General features: G+C 43.3%; 2 protein-coding genes across 2 annotated transcripts in view; one reads left to right on the top strand and one right to left on the bottom strand.

Moving 5' to 3' along the window:
• Nucleotides 1-12888, top strand: part of LOC121717979 (protein sidekick-1-like) — a 19997-nt gene extending 7109 nt beyond the window's left edge. The window contains exons 2-11 of the mRNA XM_042102704.1: nucleotides 882-1026; nucleotides 2743-2929; nucleotides 3917-4054; nucleotides 7026-7187; nucleotides 8114-8239; nucleotides 8662-8826; nucleotides 10104-10241; nucleotides 10681-10801; nucleotides 11294-11423; nucleotides 12519-12888. Of these exons, the coding sequence (XP_041958638.1) occupies nucleotides 882-1026; nucleotides 2743-2929; nucleotides 3917-4054; nucleotides 7026-7187; nucleotides 8114-8239; nucleotides 8662-8826; nucleotides 10104-10241; nucleotides 10681-10801; nucleotides 11294-11423; nucleotides 12519-12881 (1675 nt within the window). The 3' untranslated portion in view covers nucleotides 12882-12888. The remainder of the gene's footprint in view (nucleotides 1-881; nucleotides 1027-2742; nucleotides 2930-3916; nucleotides 4055-7025; nucleotides 7188-8113; nucleotides 8240-8661; nucleotides 8827-10103; nucleotides 10242-10680; nucleotides 10802-11293; nucleotides 11424-12518) is intronic.
• Nucleotides 12889-14662: 1774 nt separating this feature from the next.
• Nucleotides 14663-17638, bottom strand: LOC121717980 (high choriolytic enzyme 1-like). Its single transcript, XM_042102705.1, has 5 exons — nucleotides 17528-17638; nucleotides 16267-16414; nucleotides 15932-16089; nucleotides 15649-15790; nucleotides 14663-15334 (listed from the first exon to the last, which is right to left on the bottom strand). The coding sequence occupies exons 1-4, from the start codon at nucleotides 17629-17631 to the stop codon at nucleotides 15670-15672; spliced, it is 531 nt and encodes a 176-aa protein (XP_041958639.1). The 5' UTR covers nucleotides 17632-17638; the 3' UTR covers nucleotides 14663-15334; nucleotides 15649-15669.
• Between the last annotated feature and the right edge of the window lie 961 nt (nucleotides 17639-18599).

The raw sequence follows: 18599 nt of genomic DNA on the forward strand, positions 1-18599 counted from the left end.
AGTGTGTGTGTGTGTGTGTGTGTGTGTTTGCCTGTGTGTGTGTGTGTCTGTGTGTTAGTGTGTGTTTGCCTGTGTGTGTGTGTGTGTCTGGGGTCTTTGTGTAGTTCACAGAGAGCTTAGCTCGCTGTCCCATTTTTCACTCCCTGTAACCCTCACTGATCTAATCACAGTCATATCTCTGTATGAGCACAGAGAGTCTGCCATAGAAACCAATCAGAGGCCTCAAACAAAGTGCTCTGGTCATATTAAATAACGCTGCAAGGCTTACCACAATGTCAGCCCTTTAAAATCCACTGTATTTGGTTGAATTGGGTTTCCACTTTCTGTGTGTGTGTGTGTGTGTGTGCGCGTGTGTGTGTGTGTGTGTGTGTGTGTGTGTGCGCGTGTGTGTGTGTGCATTTGTGACATGTCTGATACGCGCAGCATTATAAAAAGTGACCGCTCCACTTTGGCTAATTCAATTAAAACAACCAAGCTAGAGTTCATGTCCTATTAGAGGACAAATGTTCCCCCTCAATGCTCTCTCTCTTTCTCTCTATCTTTCTCTCTCTCATTCTCTCTATATCGCTCTCTTTTGCTCTCTCATTCTTTCTCTTTCTCTCTTTATCTCCCTCTATCTCCCTCTATCTCTCTCTCTTTCTCTCTCTCATTCTCTATCTCTTTCTCTCTCTCATTCTCTATCTCTTTCACTCTCTCTCTCTCTCTCTCTCTCTCTCTCTCTCTCTCTCTCTCTCTCTCTCACTCTCTCTCTCTCTTGTTTTGCCCTCTCCTCAGTTTATTGCCCTTTCTATGTTTTTTGTATATTTTCTGCTGATAATTGTAACAATATATTTTTTTAAGTCTGGGCGTTTATCTGAGACTGTGTGTGTGTGTGTGTGTGTGTGTGTGTGTGTGTGTGTGTGTTCTGCAGCTCCGTCCGTGCCTCCCCAGAATATCCAGGTGAACTCCGTCTCCTCCTCCCAGCTGGACGTCCTGTGGGAACCGCCGCCCATCGAGACCCAGAACGGCAACATCCAGGGCTACAAGGTGAAAACACACACACACACCACACACACACACTCAGACAGCTTTTACTTTCTGTCCTCTCACACACTCTCTGTGTTTCCACTCTCTTTTACCCCCCCACCACCTCTCTCTCTCTCTCTCTCTCTCTCTCTCTCTCTCTCTCTCTCTCTCTCTCTCTCTCTCTCTCTCTCTCTCTCTCTCTCTCTCTCTCTCTCTCTCTCTCTCTCTCTCCATCAGTCTTGTCTTGTACTAACATTTGTTTCACAGATGTCCATGCAGTACACACTCTTCCATGCCCCAGCAATGGGATTTATTTTCTTCACACACACACACACACACACACACACACACACACACACACACACACACATTCGCACACATCTGTACACATCCCACACACTAAGCAAGAAAGTAGTAATGCTTTTCTCGCACACGTACAAAAGTACAATGTGATTCAGTGCACGCAGTCAACACACCTACAGTATACACTAATATATCTCTCTCTATATATGCAGTGTGTCTGCCTTAGAAAGCGTGAGAGAGAGCAGGTGATTTTTGGTTTTGTTGTGATAGGTATGTATGTGTGTGTGTGTGTGTGTGTGTGTGTATGTGTGTATAAGTGTGTGTGTGTGTGTGTGTGTGTGTATGTGTGTGTGTGTGTGTGGTGTGTGTGTGTGTGTGTGTGTGTGTGTGTGTGTGTGTGTGTGTGTGTGAGCAGGCCTCCTCTCCGCGCCCCTGCTTTTGTTATGGCCCCTCTGTCTAATCAGTATGCGGTGAAGATGGCACACTCGGAGCCTGCTCTTCCTTCCTGAGGAAATTACATTCCTCTCTCTCTTTATTCCCTTCATTCTTTCCCTTCTGGAAATCAATAGGCATGCAGAGTGACAGATAACCTTCACTGCAATGTTCTCTCTCTCTCTCTCTCTCTCTCTCTCTCTCTCTCTCTCTCTCTCTCTCTCTCTCTCTCTCTCTCTCTCTCCCCCTTCTCTCCCTCTTTCTCTCTCTCTTTCTCTCTCCCCTTTCTCTCTCCCCCCTTTTTTAACTTTAATATAGTCTTTCATTACTTTTCTACTCTTCTTAAATTTGCGTTGGCTGAGATTATGGTGGCCAGCCAACTGTGGATTTAAGAGTATGCAGGGAGATGATTGAAAGTTGTGTGTGTGTGTGTGTGTGTGTGTGTGTGTGTGTGTGTGTGTGTGTTGGAGGTGGGTGTAGGGGTAATCATTCGTCATTGATTCATTCAGTCATTTGGTCCATTCCGTTGTTTTTATCCATACGTGTGTGTGTGTGTGTGTGTGTGTGTGTGTGTGTATGCCCATAGAAAAGCAACACTAGAAATTAAATCTCAGCTATTTCTTCTCAAGAACCCTTAGGAGAAATAAAGTGAGATACCAATAGATTGACCAGAAAAGTATTTTGAGATCCTAAGTTGAACTTGGGCTTGAGCCTGAGACAAGAGGAAGAGTTTTCCACAGCAGCAGCAGCAGCAGCCCTCCTCTCGTGTCAGCCCATCCCATTTGAACTCAACTTCAGATCTCAAGAATACTCAGTTGAACTTAAGATCAAACTTCAGTTCAACTTAAGATCATAAAATACACAGGTGAGATGTCAATAAGAGCTGATATATTCTTGTGACAAGACATTTTTCCTTTGGGTGTGCCTGTGTGTGTGAGAGAGAGTCTGTGCGTGTGTGTGTGCGTGTGTGCATGATATTCACCCATGTCCTCCCTCCCTCAGATCCACTACTGGGAGAAGGACAAGCAGAACGAGACGGAGAAGGTGAAGGTGCTGTTTGTTCCGGACACGTCCGTGCGTCTGAAGAACCTCACGGCCTACACCTCCTACCAGGTGAAGCTGTCGGCCTTCAACGCGGCTGGGGACGGCCCCATGAGTGTGCCCCGGAAAGGGCGCACCCTACAGGCAGGTGAGTGTGGTGCACTGGTCATGATGAGTCAGATATACATGCACATGTACATTATAAATATATATATATATAGGTATACATTTTACTGGGCATACTGTACCTCTATCTTCCCATCCATCTACCTATCTATATATTCATTCTCATCTATCTGTCTTGTCTATCTATCTATCTATCTATCTATCTATCTATCTATCTGCCTGCCTATCTATCTACCTATCTATCTATCTATCTATCTATCTATCTATCTATCTCTATCTATCTACCTATCTATCTATCTATCTATCTATCTCTCTGCCTGCCTATCTATCTATTTTCCTGTCTATCTCTATCTATTTTTCTCTTGTGTGTTCTCTTTTGCTCACTCTTAATCTCGGTCTCTCTCTCTCTCTCTCTCTCTCTCTCTCTCTCTCTCTCTGTCTCCCTCTCCATAACCCTGCTTTTCAAGATTTTTTTTTTTTTTTAAATCACTCTGTTTCGGTCATTTCATCTGTCCCATTCCTTTCCCTCGCTGGGCTCCAATCATTGCAGCCTCTGTCCACCGCCCGTCAAATGACATGTATTTGGGAGCGTGTCTGAGTTCTCAGCGGTGAGTCTGAGGAAAAGGCTTGAGTGAGCTACCGAACAGTAAAAGTGATGAACCTTACTCCGATGGGTTTCATGGCCCACAGTAGAGCCCTTCAAATTGGACTACATTTTGACTTTCATTTCCACATTCAGACTGGTTCTGCTCACTGTCAACTTGTCTCAAAGTTTAACTCTTTTTTTTTTTCACTTTAGTTTTCTTTCTTGTTGGTCCTCCACTCCTCTCCTCTTTTGGCTTCTCTTCTCTCCTCTCTTCTTTTTCTTTTTCCTTCTTTTTTCTCTGACATTTCTTCTCTTTCTTCTTCTGCTCTAGCTGTCTAGCTATCTATCTATCTATCTATCTATCTCTTCTCTTCTCTTATTCTCTCCATCCTCTCACATCCCTCTTTTCTTTCTCTCCCTCAGCTCCCGGCGTTCCGAGTTTCCTGGCCTTCTCCGAGGTGACGGGCAGCGCGCTCAACGTGTCCTGGGGCGCACCGGCACAGCCCAACGGAGTGGTGGAGGGATACCGCGTCGTCTACCAGCCCACCGCACCTGTCCAAGGTCAGAGGCAGAGAGAGATGGATAGTAGACATGTTTACAAAACACTACTGAAAACAAAAACACTACTGACCATGCAAACAAAAACACTACGGACCATGCAAACAAAAACACTACTGACCATGGAAATAAATCACTACCGACCATGTTTACAAAACACAACTGACCATGCAAACAAAAACACTACTGACCATGGAAACAAAACACTACCGACCATGCAATCAAAAACACTACTGAAAACAAAAACACTACTGACCATGCGAACAAAAACACTACTGACCATGCAAACAAAACACTACCAACCATGCAAACAAAAACACTACCGACCATGGAAACAAAACACTACCGACCATGCAAACAAAAACACTACTGACCATGCAATCAAAAACACTACTGACCATGGCAACAAAACACTACCGACCATGCAAACAAAAACACTACTGACCATGGAAACAAAACACTACCGACCATGCAAACAAAACACTACTGACCATGCAAACAAAAACACTACCGACCATGCAAACAAAAACACTACTGACCATGTTTACAAAACACAACTGACCATGCAAACAAAAACACTACTGACCATGTTTACAGAACACTTCTGACTATTTTACCACAGGCACTTCATTAAACTGGTGGATAGAATGTTTATAAAATTATAAACCATGTATAAAATCATAAACTCATAAATAAATGAGTTCACTGGAGATAGAAAAGTACTTTGGAAAGCCAGCAGAGTGACAGAGAGGGATGAGATGAGCGATTGAGAGGAGAGAAAGAGAGGGATGAGATGAGAGAAAGAGAGGGATGAGATGAGAGATTGAGAGGAGAGAAAGAGAGGGATGAGATGAGAGAAAGAGAGGTATGAGATGAGAGATTGAGAGGAGAGAAAGAGAGGGATGAGATGAGAGATTGAGAGGAGAGAAAGAGAGGGATGAGATGAGAGATTGAGAGGAGAGAAAGAGAGAGAGAGTGTGAGAGAGACAGGGAGATGGAGTGAGAGATAGGGAGAGAGGGATATGGAGAGAGAGATGGAGGAAGAGGACATATTCAAGGCAATGCTAAGGCAATGTAAGACTTAGAGAGAGAGAGAGTGAGAATGTTAAAGCGAGAGAGAGAGCGAGAGAGATGAGAGTGAGTGAGAGAGAAATAGTAGACAGATGATATTGTACTCTCAAAGGTTTGTACTCTTGCCACCTCTGTCTTATATTTTCAATCAAGTTTTTACAACTAGTAAATAATGGCATACAATGAATAAATGAAATAACTTTAATAATATAATAATATTAATAATTATAATATTATGCTACCTATGTGGTCTAGAAATCAGTCAGCTAACTAGGACATCAGTCTATCAGTCAGGAAACAAACACAAACGGAAACAAACACGCAAACAAAACTGCACATATCAAATGTTTTGCAGTTGACATTTACAAACTGAACTCACTTTGTTTCCTCACGGTACATTCAAACTTAGCTTCCAAAAACCAGCTGGAAGCGTCCTTTTTGGTTATCCGCTTGTGATTTGTCAGCTGTCAAAGAACACTGTGATGTAGTGCATTTTTCCACTAGAAGTTGAACATGTTCTCAACTTTAAAAACAGATCTGAGCTGCAGAAAAAGATGTCCGCGATCGCATTTTAAAAGAAGCCAGGGACTTTTTTTCAAAACATGATCTACTCCATAGGATTATAATGTAAAATGGAAGCCGGCAGCTGTGAAAAATATGCCTATTCTGAACATAACCTTACAGTGTCCTTGATTTCACACTTGGAGACTGAACCCTCATTGTTTCCAAGTCTCTTCAAGTCTGCCTCAGTGTCCATTAGGAATAACTAAAGGAAATACCTACCAGTAGCCTATTATAATGCATCAACGACCGATAACAAGATATTATAATGCATGAACGACCAATAACAAGATATTATAATGCATGAACGACCAATAACAATGATATTATAATGCACGAACAACTAATAGTAATGATACTATAATGCATTAATGACCGATAACAATTATACTGTATGATGCAGAGGCACGGCAGTCCATCATTAGCCATGACTAATGCAATGCAAGATGCACAGTTGATGGAAAATGATAGAAATAGAGCCAAGATAATAAATGAGTTAGTAACTAAAAAGAAAATTATCCACCCATAAAAGATTGTACTGAAACTTTTGCAGAGTTTTTTTTTTTTTTTGTAAAGACTTCTATGCCAACATTTTTATAAAAAAACATCAAAGTGTGTTTTTCTCTTCAGTGATCTGTTCTTTTCCCAGGACACCACAAGATGGAAAACACTACTAATACTACACCTGTGTTTGAGATGATAACAAACAGAGTGATACTAGAAAACAACAACGTAATAAAAGAATAATTATGAAAATTATTTCTTTTTAAACTTGAAAGTGAAAATTACAAAGGGAATATTAAAATGTGTTGTTTTAGCAGTCATATATGTAAAAGTGTTGCCTGATTTCTGAAGTCCTTTAGCTCTCAGTGCAACAGCTGATATTTGTTCTGATGGACAGGCTTCAGTGTGAAGCTGACAGCACTGACATCGGCCTTATTTGCGATAGACCTGTGATTGACATCTAAAACAACCAATCTCGTTTGTATTGCCATCCTTATTGACCTCTGTACACTCTCCTGATTGGCAGGCTTGAGTTAAATGATAGCCAGTCAAGCGTCTTGTCTTGAAGTGCCATGGATATAACCGTGAACTGAAGAACCTTCAAAATAAGATGTTGTGTCAGTCTGTCTGTCTGTCTGACTATCTTCTGCCTGTCTCTTTGTCTACCTCTGTTCATCTGTTATGTCTGTCCATCTGTCTGTCTGTCTGTTGATCTATCTATATATATTTCTGTCTGTTTTTGACTGACAGCCATCCTCACCTTTCCCCCTTTTTCCATTGGACCACTGACCTCTCTCTCTCTCTCTCTCTCTCTCTCTCTCTCTCTCCTGATTGGCAGGTGTGAGTAAGGTGGTGACGGTGGAGGTGCGGGGGAACTGGCAGCGCTGGCTGAAGGTGCGTGACCTGAGCCACGGCGTCACCTACACCTTCCGCATCCAGGCCCGCACCGTCAGCTACGGCCCCGAGCTGGAGGCCAACGTCACCGCCGGACCAGTGGACGGTACGAAACATAACACACATACAGTGCACACACGCGCACACACACATACAGTACACACATAATTGAATTCTTTATTTGAATCCTTTCTTTACAGAAAGGATTTAAATATTCTCAGAGATGATACAGCTTTGACATTCAAAGGTACACAAAGCATCACCTACGCCACACAGCAAGACTGCCTATCACACACACACACACACACACGCGTGCGTTAAGACACGACACCCTCCCCATTGGATGAGGGAAGATCTTAGACACCATGTGATTGGCTGGTCTAATAATCCTGTGTGATAGGTCAGTGTGATATAGACCAGACACTAGGACAGAGATGAGGTACTGTACATACTGTACAGTGTGATTGGTCAGTGACTGAACCCACCCACCCACCCACAGTGGACTGTAATACACAATCCCATTGGACGATGTGACGCTGGACGACCCCATTGGACGACGTGACCCTTTGTGATTGAGCAGTGACTGAGTGGGTGGTCCAGTTGACTCTATCTGACAATCCTATTGGACAAGTTCACAAAGTAGACACTGGGGACTGTAAAGACTGTATAGACACAATCCTAATGGACAAGGTCAGAAACGATGCGTGACCGGACAGGCAACGAGAGACGTATATATTCCCTCTTCGCAGGCTCTGCTTACTTTACTTCTTCAAGCTAAACTTTAACAGATTTTGATTGGCTGGCCCCACTAATTATCATGCAGGGAGTTGGGTATCGGTAGGGCGGGAAAAAAAACGACATATTTAATATTCATCACTGTTGGCGGTGGAGGAGTAGGAGTTCGTATAACATACCACCCTCAGTGGACTCAGTGGAGTATGTGTGTGTGTGTGTGTGTGTGTGTGTTAGTGTGTGTGTGTGTTTTTGTGTGGAACTAATGGGCAATTAACCCCTCCCCTCCTCCTCCCCCAGGGTCTCCTGGAGCGCCCTTACAGACATCAATCACCAAGTCCTCCTCAGCCTTGACACTCCATTGGTCAGAGGGCAATGAGGGGGCGGGACCGGTCACAGGCTACGTGATCGAGGCTCGTCCATCAGGTGATGTGACCGACTGCTTCGTTACTGTTTTTTTATTCTCCTCATTTTCTCATGCTCACTCTTTCTCTCTCTCGTCTCTCTCTCTCTCTCTCTCTCTCTCTCATTCTCTCTCTCTCTCTCTTTCTGTTTCTCTTTCTCTCTCATTATCTCTCTCTCTCTGTTTCTCTTTCTCTCATTCTCTTTCTCTGTTCTCTTTCTCTCTCATTCTCTCTCTCTCTCTCTCTCTCTCTCTCTCTCTCTCTCTCTCTCTCTCTGTTTCTTTATCACATCTTCTACCCCGTTTCTGTTTCCCTATCCTTCTCACTCTTTCTCCCAAAGAGTTGTGTTTGTATGTTTGTGTGAGTCACACATGTGTCCATGCATTTGTTAAGTGCTTCACTGATTAACCAACTTCCTCTCTCTCTCTCCTTCCCCCTGTTCAGATGAGGGATTATGGGATGCGTTTGTGAAGCAGCTCCCCCCGAGCAGCACGTCTCACTCCATCAGTCTGGAGCGCCTGCGGCCCGGCGTCAGCTACGAGTTTCGCGTCATCGCCATCAACCGCTACGGCTACGGAGACCCCAGCCCCGCCTCTGCTGCCATGTCCGGTAAGCTCCGACGCACACACACACACACACACACACACACACACACACACACACACACACACACACACATGTACCGACATTTTTACACACTCTGTGTCTCTCACAAACAAATGTGTAACTGCACACAAATATAGACTGATCACCAGTTTGAATGATCACTCTACTCATCTGATGCACGCATTTATAGTTTTCCAACTTGAATTCAAAACTTTTATTTAATGAAGTCCTCATGTAGACTTAAAACGACACAACACACACACACACACACACACACACACACCTAAACTCTCTCGTTGTCCCCAGTAGCCATGTATCCTGCTGGTATTGGCTGGAGTGCCAGTTCATTAAAACGCTTAATTACCCAGTTTGGACGGAGTTAAAGTGCCTTCTCACTGAAGCCACTGAAGTGTTCGTTAGAAACAAAAGTGTTTATTTATATCAAATACCTGATGGACACGAGGCCCTGGAGATCAATTAAGAAGCTCTGATTTAGTAACTCAATGACTCACACACACACACACACACACACACACACACACACACACACAGGATGGCTGGGGGAAAAGAGTCAATGTCCTTGGGCAGTGATAGCAGGAAGCTGCAAGGGAAAACAGGTAGCATATTGAGTGCCAGCACAACCAATGGATAGATTAGAGAGAGAAATTGTGAAAGAAAGAAACAAACAAACAAACAAACAAACAGAGAGAGAGTTGCAGAGTGAGAACAACAGCTACAGAGACAATAGGTCTGTGTGATGAAATGAGTGGGAGAAAGTTTGAGACAGATATGAAGTGAGGAGAAAATTGGACAATAGAGGGAGGTTCGCTTTTGCATGAGTCTGCACTGCCACCTACTGGCCCGCAAATGTATGTGCGGCTGTTTTCTCTTCACGGTCTTGCCTCTCTCAGCAGTCAAGTCAAGTCAGGCCAAGTCAAGTTTATTTATAAATAGATAAATTGTAAACACATATAGGACATTTCAAACACAGGGGTTGTGCTTTAGGTTGTGTCAAAGGTTGTGTGGTTCTAGTGTGGTGTATGGCTGTTTAACTGGGACATTGGCTACAATACAGATGCATCTTGATTGATAATTCTTTTTATCTAAATTGTTTTAAGTCGCTCTACCATATTGTCCTCACTACACCACTAAGGTAAACATTGCAGGTTACATTCACAGTTGTTGTGCTGTGCTTCTCATCAAGAGCACTGTCGATTTGTGTGCTCTTTGACATGGTCTGACCTTGTTTATCTGTTTGTTTGTTTATCTGTATGTCTCAGCTCTGTCAGAGAGGCCATTCTATGAGGAGTGGTGGTTCCTGGTTGTCATGGCGCTGTGCAGCCTCATTCTGATCCTGCTGGTGGTGTTTGGCCTGCTCCTGCATGGACAGAACAGGAAGTACCGCAGCTGTGGCACAGGTAAAACGCACACACACACATACACACTCACGTATGGACACTTATGGTGTAGACCCACTAACATTCTGACGGATTTTGATAATGTTCTAATGTTCATATGTTCTCTCATGTGCATGAGCACGCACACTATGCACCTTAGCTGCTGTGTGTGTGTGTGTGTGTGTGTGTGTGTGTGTGTGTGTGTGTGTGTGTGTGTGTAAATATATGTGTGCGTGTGTGTGCGTGTGTTAGTGTTAGTGTCTATTTTAATGATGCCCTCTGGTGTTTAGTCGAGTTGGCTTCCTTCCTCTGATTATGCATGTCAATGCCCATGAATGTGCTTATGCCAGTACGTCTGTATCTTTACTTAACCATCAATCTCTTCTCACCACCCACCCCCCCCACCTCCCCTACACACACACACACACCCCTCCCATCTCCTTGATGGTCCTGCTTCCAGGGAAGCACATCTCGTCTGTGGAGGAGGCGGTTACCCTCGACAACGGAGGCTTCACGGCGCTGGAGCTAAACAGCAGACACCTGAACATGAAGAGCTCCTTCCTGAAGAAGAACGGCACCAGGTGAGGGAGAAGGACGAGCAGGAAAGGAGGGAAAGAGGGAAGGAGGGAGGGAGAAAAGGAAGAGAAAGAGCAGAAACAGACATGAAGAGTCAAGGAAGGAGACAGGAATGAGAAGTAACTATTCATGGGTTTCATCAGGTCCCTTTCCACAGGTGTATAAAATCAAGCGCCTAGATTATGAATGCAGACTGCATGGTGCTTGATTAATACACATGTGGACCTGATGAAACCTATGAATTGTCATCTGCACACCGTACTCAAGTCAACACTCTACACACACTTGTCTCCTCCCCTTGAAGCCTACTGTACAGAGCTCTTGTTATTAGTTCATTCTCAAGCACACTGTGCTTGAGAATGAATTCAGCACTCGAGTCCTCCTGTCTCCTCCCTTTGATGCCTACTGTACAGAGCTCTTGTTGTTAGTTCATTCTCTGCGAGCAACACTCTGAAGTCCGCACTCTGAAGTGTCCTCCCCTTCGTGTCCTCCTGCAGATCCCCTCCCCGGCCCAGCCCTGGGGGTCTTCACTACTCGGACGAGGACCTGTGTAACAACTACAACGGAGCCGTCCTCACCGAGAGCACCACCCTCACAGAGAAGGCAGGAGAGCTGTCCGGGTCAGAGGTAACGATCATTTGATATGTAAGGGATAATACACGACACGGTGGTCTGTTCACAGAAATGAATGCACGGTCGAGGTTGTAAAACGGCCCCCTACGCGAAGCGAGTGCATTAATTTCTGTGAACAGACCACCGTAATCCATTATCCCGCTTATTCCAATGTTACCACTTGCGTTGTGTATCGCTAAAACTGTCTTGTTTGTAGAACTACTTTCTTCCGACACATATCAACTAATTTCTCAACTTGCAGGACAAACTGCCGTTACTAGTTCTAAATGTATGGTTGCTACGGCCAAAGGCCAGTCGTTAGTTCTATCTCTCCCGTTGTCAAGCGGGCGTATCCCAAGATTCTGATGAACTTCAGCTTTGAAACATCGCTATTTTACTTAGCCTGCTGTCATCCATCTAGCTAAAAGCCACCTCCGGAATATGCTACAATGTTGGTATGTTCTGAGCGTCTGCATTTTACAGCTCGGATACAACGTGACGGTTCATTTAAACTTCACAACGAGTTTGGCGAATTAATATACAAGTTTGATACAGCCCAAAAAATGGATCTACTTCAGAAGGACCATTAACCGTATGTGCAAATAACGTACAGTTAATGGTCGTTCTAAATTACGTAGGACAATGGGAAATTCAACCAAGCAGTGGAATAAATGTATATATTTAGCGGACGCTTCAATCCAAAGTGACTTACATACAGTATGTCAATTATATTACTAGAGCCACGCCCAATTATGCTAATAATGATAACGCCTACTGCAGGATGGATAATAATGATTTTAAATATGGTAGTAGTAACATTTCATAGTAATAGTAGTAGTAGTAATGGTAGTTGATATACTGTAACTCTTGCATTTTATCCCAAATGATTTTGTAATTTCCATTTTCCTTGCCTTTTTGAAAAATGTTGTTTATACAGTGTGTATATATATATATATATATATATATATATATATATATTTATTTTTTTTATTTTTTTTATTTTTTTTTTATTTTTTTTTTTCTACCTCAACATCTCACACTCACACACACACACATGCTTTGATTTTTCTTCGCACCTGCACCCCTAACCTGTCCGTCCGTCCACTACAGATGACGGACAGCGACTACGAGGACGAGGCGCCCAAGCACTCCTTCGTCAACCACTACATGAGCGACCCGACCTACTACAACTCGTGGAAGCGGCAGCCCAAGGGCCTGAAGGCGGCCTCGTCCGCGCTGGTCGGTGGCGTGGTCAGCACGCCGACGCCGCCGTTCGGTTACGAGGAGCAGCGGCGCGGCAGCGGGAGCAACGGCAGCGGAGTGGTCGTCGGCGGCAACGGCGGCAGCGGCGGCGACGGATACTACCAGACGGTGGTGACCCAGCACAGCGCGGGGGGCGTGTACACGCCAGGCGGCCAGCCGGCGGCTACCGGCACGCGCACGCCCGTCACGGGCTTCTCCTCCTTCGTCTGACCAGGGACAGCAGACGGGGACGGGGGGTGGGGGAGGGGGGTGGGGGAGGGGGGTTTGTGTGAGAGTTGGCCATTCAGGATTAGAGGGACGTGCGTGGACTCATCACGGCTAAGACTGGCCTCTGCTCCTTCATCTGAATGGGGAGGGGAGAGTGAGGAGAGTGTGTGTGTGTGTGTGTGTGTGTGTGTGTGTGTGTGTGTGTGTGTGTGTGTGTGTAATGATAGGGGGATGATCTAATCACGACCATCACCGGCCTCTCCTTCATCTTACTGGGGCGATGGATGGAGGACAGGAGGGAAGTCTGACCATGACCTGGACAGAGGGGTCAACAGGCCCACCAGCCAGACGTCTGACCGCCGAGTGGAGGTTATGAGGGAGTGTCTTTTGTGGGGTGGTCGGGGGGGGGGGGGGGGGGGTCACAGATTTCTCCAGTAACAAGGAGAACCAGCTGCATGTTTGTACCCAAAAAAGGGACTCTGTGGTATAGAGTTTGGGATGTATGTGATGTCTATGGATGGATTTAATTGCTCACAGTCTGTAGTCTGGAGAGTCTGGAGCATGGGAGCCAATGGGACTCCCAGGCTGCCCACATGAAGAGGGTGTATACAGGTGATATGTGTATGTGGGTGTAAGTATGACATTTTAATTGTAAATGAGAACGGTTCACTCCACTCAACCCCTCCCAGTGACTTTAAAACACCCACCAATGCACACCCCCTTACCCTGAATCACAAAAATGTCGGACTGACGCTACACAAGACTGGACACTTCCGAGAACTTATTTTGACTCTCTTTCTCATCCCTCTTCGGAGTCCCACGGCAACATGGGACGTGTCATAATGGTTGTCTGTGGAGACACTTTTGTGTTTGCCGCCAATCCCATGACAACTGCTGTGTTGTTCTGAAGAGGGCAACTGAGAGTCGTTCACGGACGGATGACATCATGTCTCTCAGTGTTTAGTGTCCTGCGGTCAGAAACAAAGACGCTGCTGTTCACCCGTGTCCGCCCCAGTGGCCCCACTCTGCCCACAATAAAAACCTGTTTCCTCAGTGGTGGTGGTGATGATGGTCATGATCATGGTGTCTGATGATGATGATGATGATGATGATGAAGATGCTGATTTCCTGGTTCTAGTGTGAGAGACTCCACTCTGGGACAGAACATCACACTGTGTACATGGAGCAGCGGATTGCCAGAGAGAGAGAGTCTTTGGAGGACTCGTGGCCTCTCAGCTGGAGCGGTTGGGTCTCGTTCAGAGACGGACCTGAGACCTCTGTCTCGCACACGTAAATTAGTGCACTTTCACTTACAGTGGTGACTGAGTGACAAAACTTTCACTAGGGAAAAACAAAACAACACAAAAAAAGGTGTGCTTGCTTCGTTGTTATTTTTTGTTTTTGTTTGTTTATTTGCTTCCTCTTCTTTTATTTCAGTAAGAAAAATGGAAATAATGTTTTTTTTTTTTAAAAAAGAAATCCAGCAATCCAAAAATGGTGTTTCATCCAAAAACGTATGTGTGTTTTAGACGCTTTTATTTTATTTCATTTCATTTTTTACTTGTAATTTTAGCGCTGTAACAAACTCCCATGTGTATTTTTAGGACGAAAAAAATTATTTTGTACAGATGAACTTTTTACTGTAGACTAGTGTTCGGTGCCAAGTCAGTGTGTTCCTGTAGACTCCCAATCACTGCGTTCACTTCTCTACCACAAACTCTGGCAAGAAAGGGACATTAACAAATCACTGCATCCAAGGTTATCAATTGTTGTTTTGATTTTAATTGTTTTTTAAAAAAAAAATAAAGTTGTTTCTTTTTACATATTATTTATTTCCATTTTGTCACTCCAAAATTGATTAAAATTGTTGTGTCCCATTGTGTTGGGGTGAAATGAAGTGTGTGTCTGTGTGTTTGAATGGCCATGCTTTACACGTGTCATGAGATCCTCTGTGGGCATATTGTAGATAGCAGGTAATGAATGAGTACATTGTAGTATTCTTTGTAGCATATGTGACTGGGCTTCTAACAGTTTACTCAAATGCATTTCATAAGTCTTGCCTTGGCAACGCTACATCATGGCTTCAGTACTATATTGTACTGGCAATTAAATCAAAATATTAGCAAAAGGCATAGCCACACATTTGCCCACTGAACTTCAACACGTAGAAAAAGAAAAGCACCTGAGAAAAACTCTATTTTCATATTTATACTAGTATCATTAGATCAAGACAAGCTAGTTGCTTATTGTGGATTTACCAAGAATAAATTACCCATTTGGTAAGAACAAGACATTGATTAATAAAGTGTAAATAAATGTATAATGATGCTTAAAGGAGAGTTCAGGCCATTTTTCACTCATAGGGGGGCAACACCGTTGTCTCCAGACAGGATGAGATATGTTATTTTATGTTTAGCCAACAGCCACCATTCCTGTTTAGAAGATTTCCTCCAATCCTATAAAGTGAAGCAAAACATGATAAGTCTGTTCACCTTTTCTGAAGTTCACAGGTATTATTTATACCTAATCATTTAAATCACTCATAAACTCATAAACAATTCATCCAGTATATATACACTGATATTTATTCACTGAGATTTAGAAAAACACATGCGTTAATAATAATAATAATATGTATTCTTAGGGAATCCAACCCTTCAACTTCCTGATATTTACTCTGGAGTGGTGACCATGTTGTACTCTGGTGTCTTACAGGCCGTTCCCAATGCAGTTAGTGAAAAGAGTAGTGCACTGTGTAGTGTGTACTCACAGCATTCATACAGCTTTTTGATCACAGCTTTTTGATCCTCAGGATGTCAGTGGGAGAGAGACCCTGTATCTGGCCAATGGGGACGTCCGGGTCAGGGATGGGGGTGAGCGTTGCCTTTCCATACTCGGTGGTGAAAACAGTTCTACAGAGGCCAATGGGTGGTAGTTATTGAGATATTTGGGGAGAGAATAATCATCTGATTCATGTAATGACATACACAGATTGATTGAGTGAGTGAGTGATATAAGTGAGTAATTCAGTGCTTCATGTTGTGTTGCCTTACCGGGTGTAGTGCATCACAGATGTGTAGTCATATGGAGTGCCCATGGTGTTACCATATTGTTTTCTAAAGTTGTAAGCCTGGTCTGCCAAATCAATAGAAATGGGATGAATAGAAGTGGAACATTTTAGTTTAATGACAGTGTGAGGGAAAAGTACCATCTAAGGCTTATGTACCAGCCACTCGTTTTCAAGTTAATTTATAGATATTCAAATATTATTATTACTATTAATGTAATCTAATGCAATGATATACTTATATAACATAATATTTAAAGGTTCAAAATCATTACTTTTAAAAAAATAACCATGAAACTATCAAAAATAAGGAACTTTTTATATTTCAATATGTATGTGCTGAATGGAGAGAGTAGGCGAGGTCGTGGCGTGGTTGAGCTCGTGCTGGATGAGGCCATTGTAGATGCATTCATCCCTGTTCAAGGACACCAACTGCCTGCCTCCTGCTCTCCCGATGTAAGACCAGCACCTGAACAAAATGATGAGAATTGAGGACTATAGGGTACACAGCAAAAACTGCTTATCTAATACAATCTAACCAAGTGTTATTAATCTCATATCAAGACCAAACAATCTGGTAGTTGGTATCGTTTTCAGTATAACGACACAAAGAGCTCTTTTCCAAAACACTATAAATCCATTTTTGAAAAGATCAACAAGTCATGTTATTTAAATGTGTATTTCAGGTAATGCAGTGTAGTTGTGTTGTTTTAATTGAGTAAAGATAAATCAAATAACGATAACCTAATTACATTCCACTAAAATTACTTGGAAAACAAATCTCTGTATCTTTGTTCATTTTCATTTCACTCAGGTACTAGTCTAGCATCTGACAATACACACTGTCAGAAAACGTTTCCCTCAGCCACCAGGGCGGAGGGCCAATCAGTCACAACAGGACATGGCATTAGTTTCTAAATCGAAAGTGGCTGTGGTAAACAGGAGTAGCATAACATAAAAAGAATTACAGTCTGAAAAGTGTAAATTTATGTACAGCATAAGTAGGCCTAAATACATTGTTTCCTGACTGCCAATACAGTTTATAATTAGTTAATTATAATTTATAATTATGCAAATTAGGAGTAACGTTAGGAGTCCCTGCCACGGGGCAGCCGTGGCCTACTGGTTAGCACTTCGGACCTGTAACCGGAGGGTTGCCGGTTCGAACCCCGACCAGTAGGCACGGCTGAATTGCCCTTGAGCAAGGCACCTAACCCCTCACTGCTCCCCGAGCGCCGCTGTTGATGCAGGCAGCTCACTGCGCTGGGATTAGTGTGTGCTTCACCTCACTGTGTGTTCACTGTGTGCTGAGTGTGTTTCACTAATTCACGGATTGGGAACGGATTTGGCAGAGACCAAATTTCCCTCACGGGATCAAAAGAGTATATATACTTATACTTATACTCAATGTGATTATAAAGTTTCAAAGTTAAGGAAAACTCTATGCCTGTTTCGATGCCAGGGTTGGCAACGTTTCCCAATCTCTTCACAAAGCGAAACAAAGTAGTGACTAAAGAGAGGGATTAAGATCCTCCTGTGCGCTATGGTTCTAGAACGTTCCAAACAAATGGAAGAAACTCACCCTCTGCCATTCTCTATGCTGAGGTAGTCGACCTCTGTTGAGCGAGGCACAAATCGGATGCAGGTCTCTTTTGTGACGGTCAGCATCGCCTTTTCGATTTTCATCCTTTCATAGAGGGCTAAACAAAGCAAAGCAAATGTCAGTGTTTTTAAGTATTAAAACACAAACATTAAGCAAGGGATAATGATTTGTCCACTGGTCAGTATCAGAATATAAATTCCCATAGGACAAACAGGACTCCATGATAGGCTATGTCTGTTTCAGCTTCTTTCAGATACAATAAAGTCAAAGACAATACATATATTGGGCCCTAACTTAAATGGCAGGAAAAGTGCAAAGCCTGTCTAAAAGCAAAGCTATGTATGCATCGTCGAAAAGCTTTTCAATGTCAACACCATCTCTCACCATCTGTAAGAGACACACCACAACCCTTAAAGTAGCCTGTTTTTTAAAAAGGCATAATGGACATTTTTAATTAGTTTAATTTAATTTAATTAGCGAGCTAATAGGCCTTGCAATCAGATATCTAGCTGACAGGTTTGCACTGCAATCAACATACACACTACAACTGACAATGATTGAAACTATGTATGTGTGATGTAATGCTTTACAGTTATTTAGAGTTTAATACTCAATAACTATATATTGAGATATACTATATCCCAATAGGGTGAACTAGGGTGAAAGTCAAATCTTTCACAGACTGTATACCATTAAAACTATAGCATGTTTTTAGTATGTTGCTTCTTTAATATTTTTAGCCCAGAGAGAGATTTTTATATAACCTTGAAAATCTTACCATGAAGGCCAGACCCTTACACAAACACAGCAACAGCACTAGGAGAGAGAGGGAAGCTCTGATGTCCATGTTCCTTCACTGTGCGTGTGTTGTTGTGTTGATGTTCCAGATTGTTCCTTGCTCCTTGACCAAGGCCTGATGTGTAAGGGACCTTTACTGTATGTCTGGACTGTTAAATACAGATCCTCTAAGGTGTGTCCACGAGAGGGATTTAGGCCTGCTGAGAGGCTCAGGTGTCTAGGAGGGTGGACGCTACCGCCTCTCCCACAAACC

The sequence above is a fragment of the Alosa sapidissima genome, chromosome 9 (genome assembly GCF_018492685.1).
Source record: "Alosa sapidissima isolate fAloSap1 chromosome 9, fAloSap1.pri, whole genome shotgun sequence".
Lineage (NCBI taxonomy): Eukaryota > Metazoa > Chordata > Actinopteri > Clupeiformes > Clupeidae > Alosa > Alosa sapidissima.

Bases quoted from the DNA above. Each gene is read 5' to 3' on its own strand.
- LOC121717980 (XM_042102705.1), bottom strand. From the start codon at position 17,631: ATGAAAATCGAAAAGGCGATGCTGACCGTCACAAAAGAGACCTGCATC. The intron at 16,415-17,527 runs GTGAGTTTCTTC...CATTTTGTTCAG, and splicing joins AGCATAGAGAATGGCAGAGG to GTGCTGGTCTTACATCGGGA. The intron at 15,791-15,931 runs GTAAGGCAACAC...TGGCCTCTGTAG, and splicing joins TCTGTGATGCACTACACCCG to AACTGTTTTCACCACCGAGT.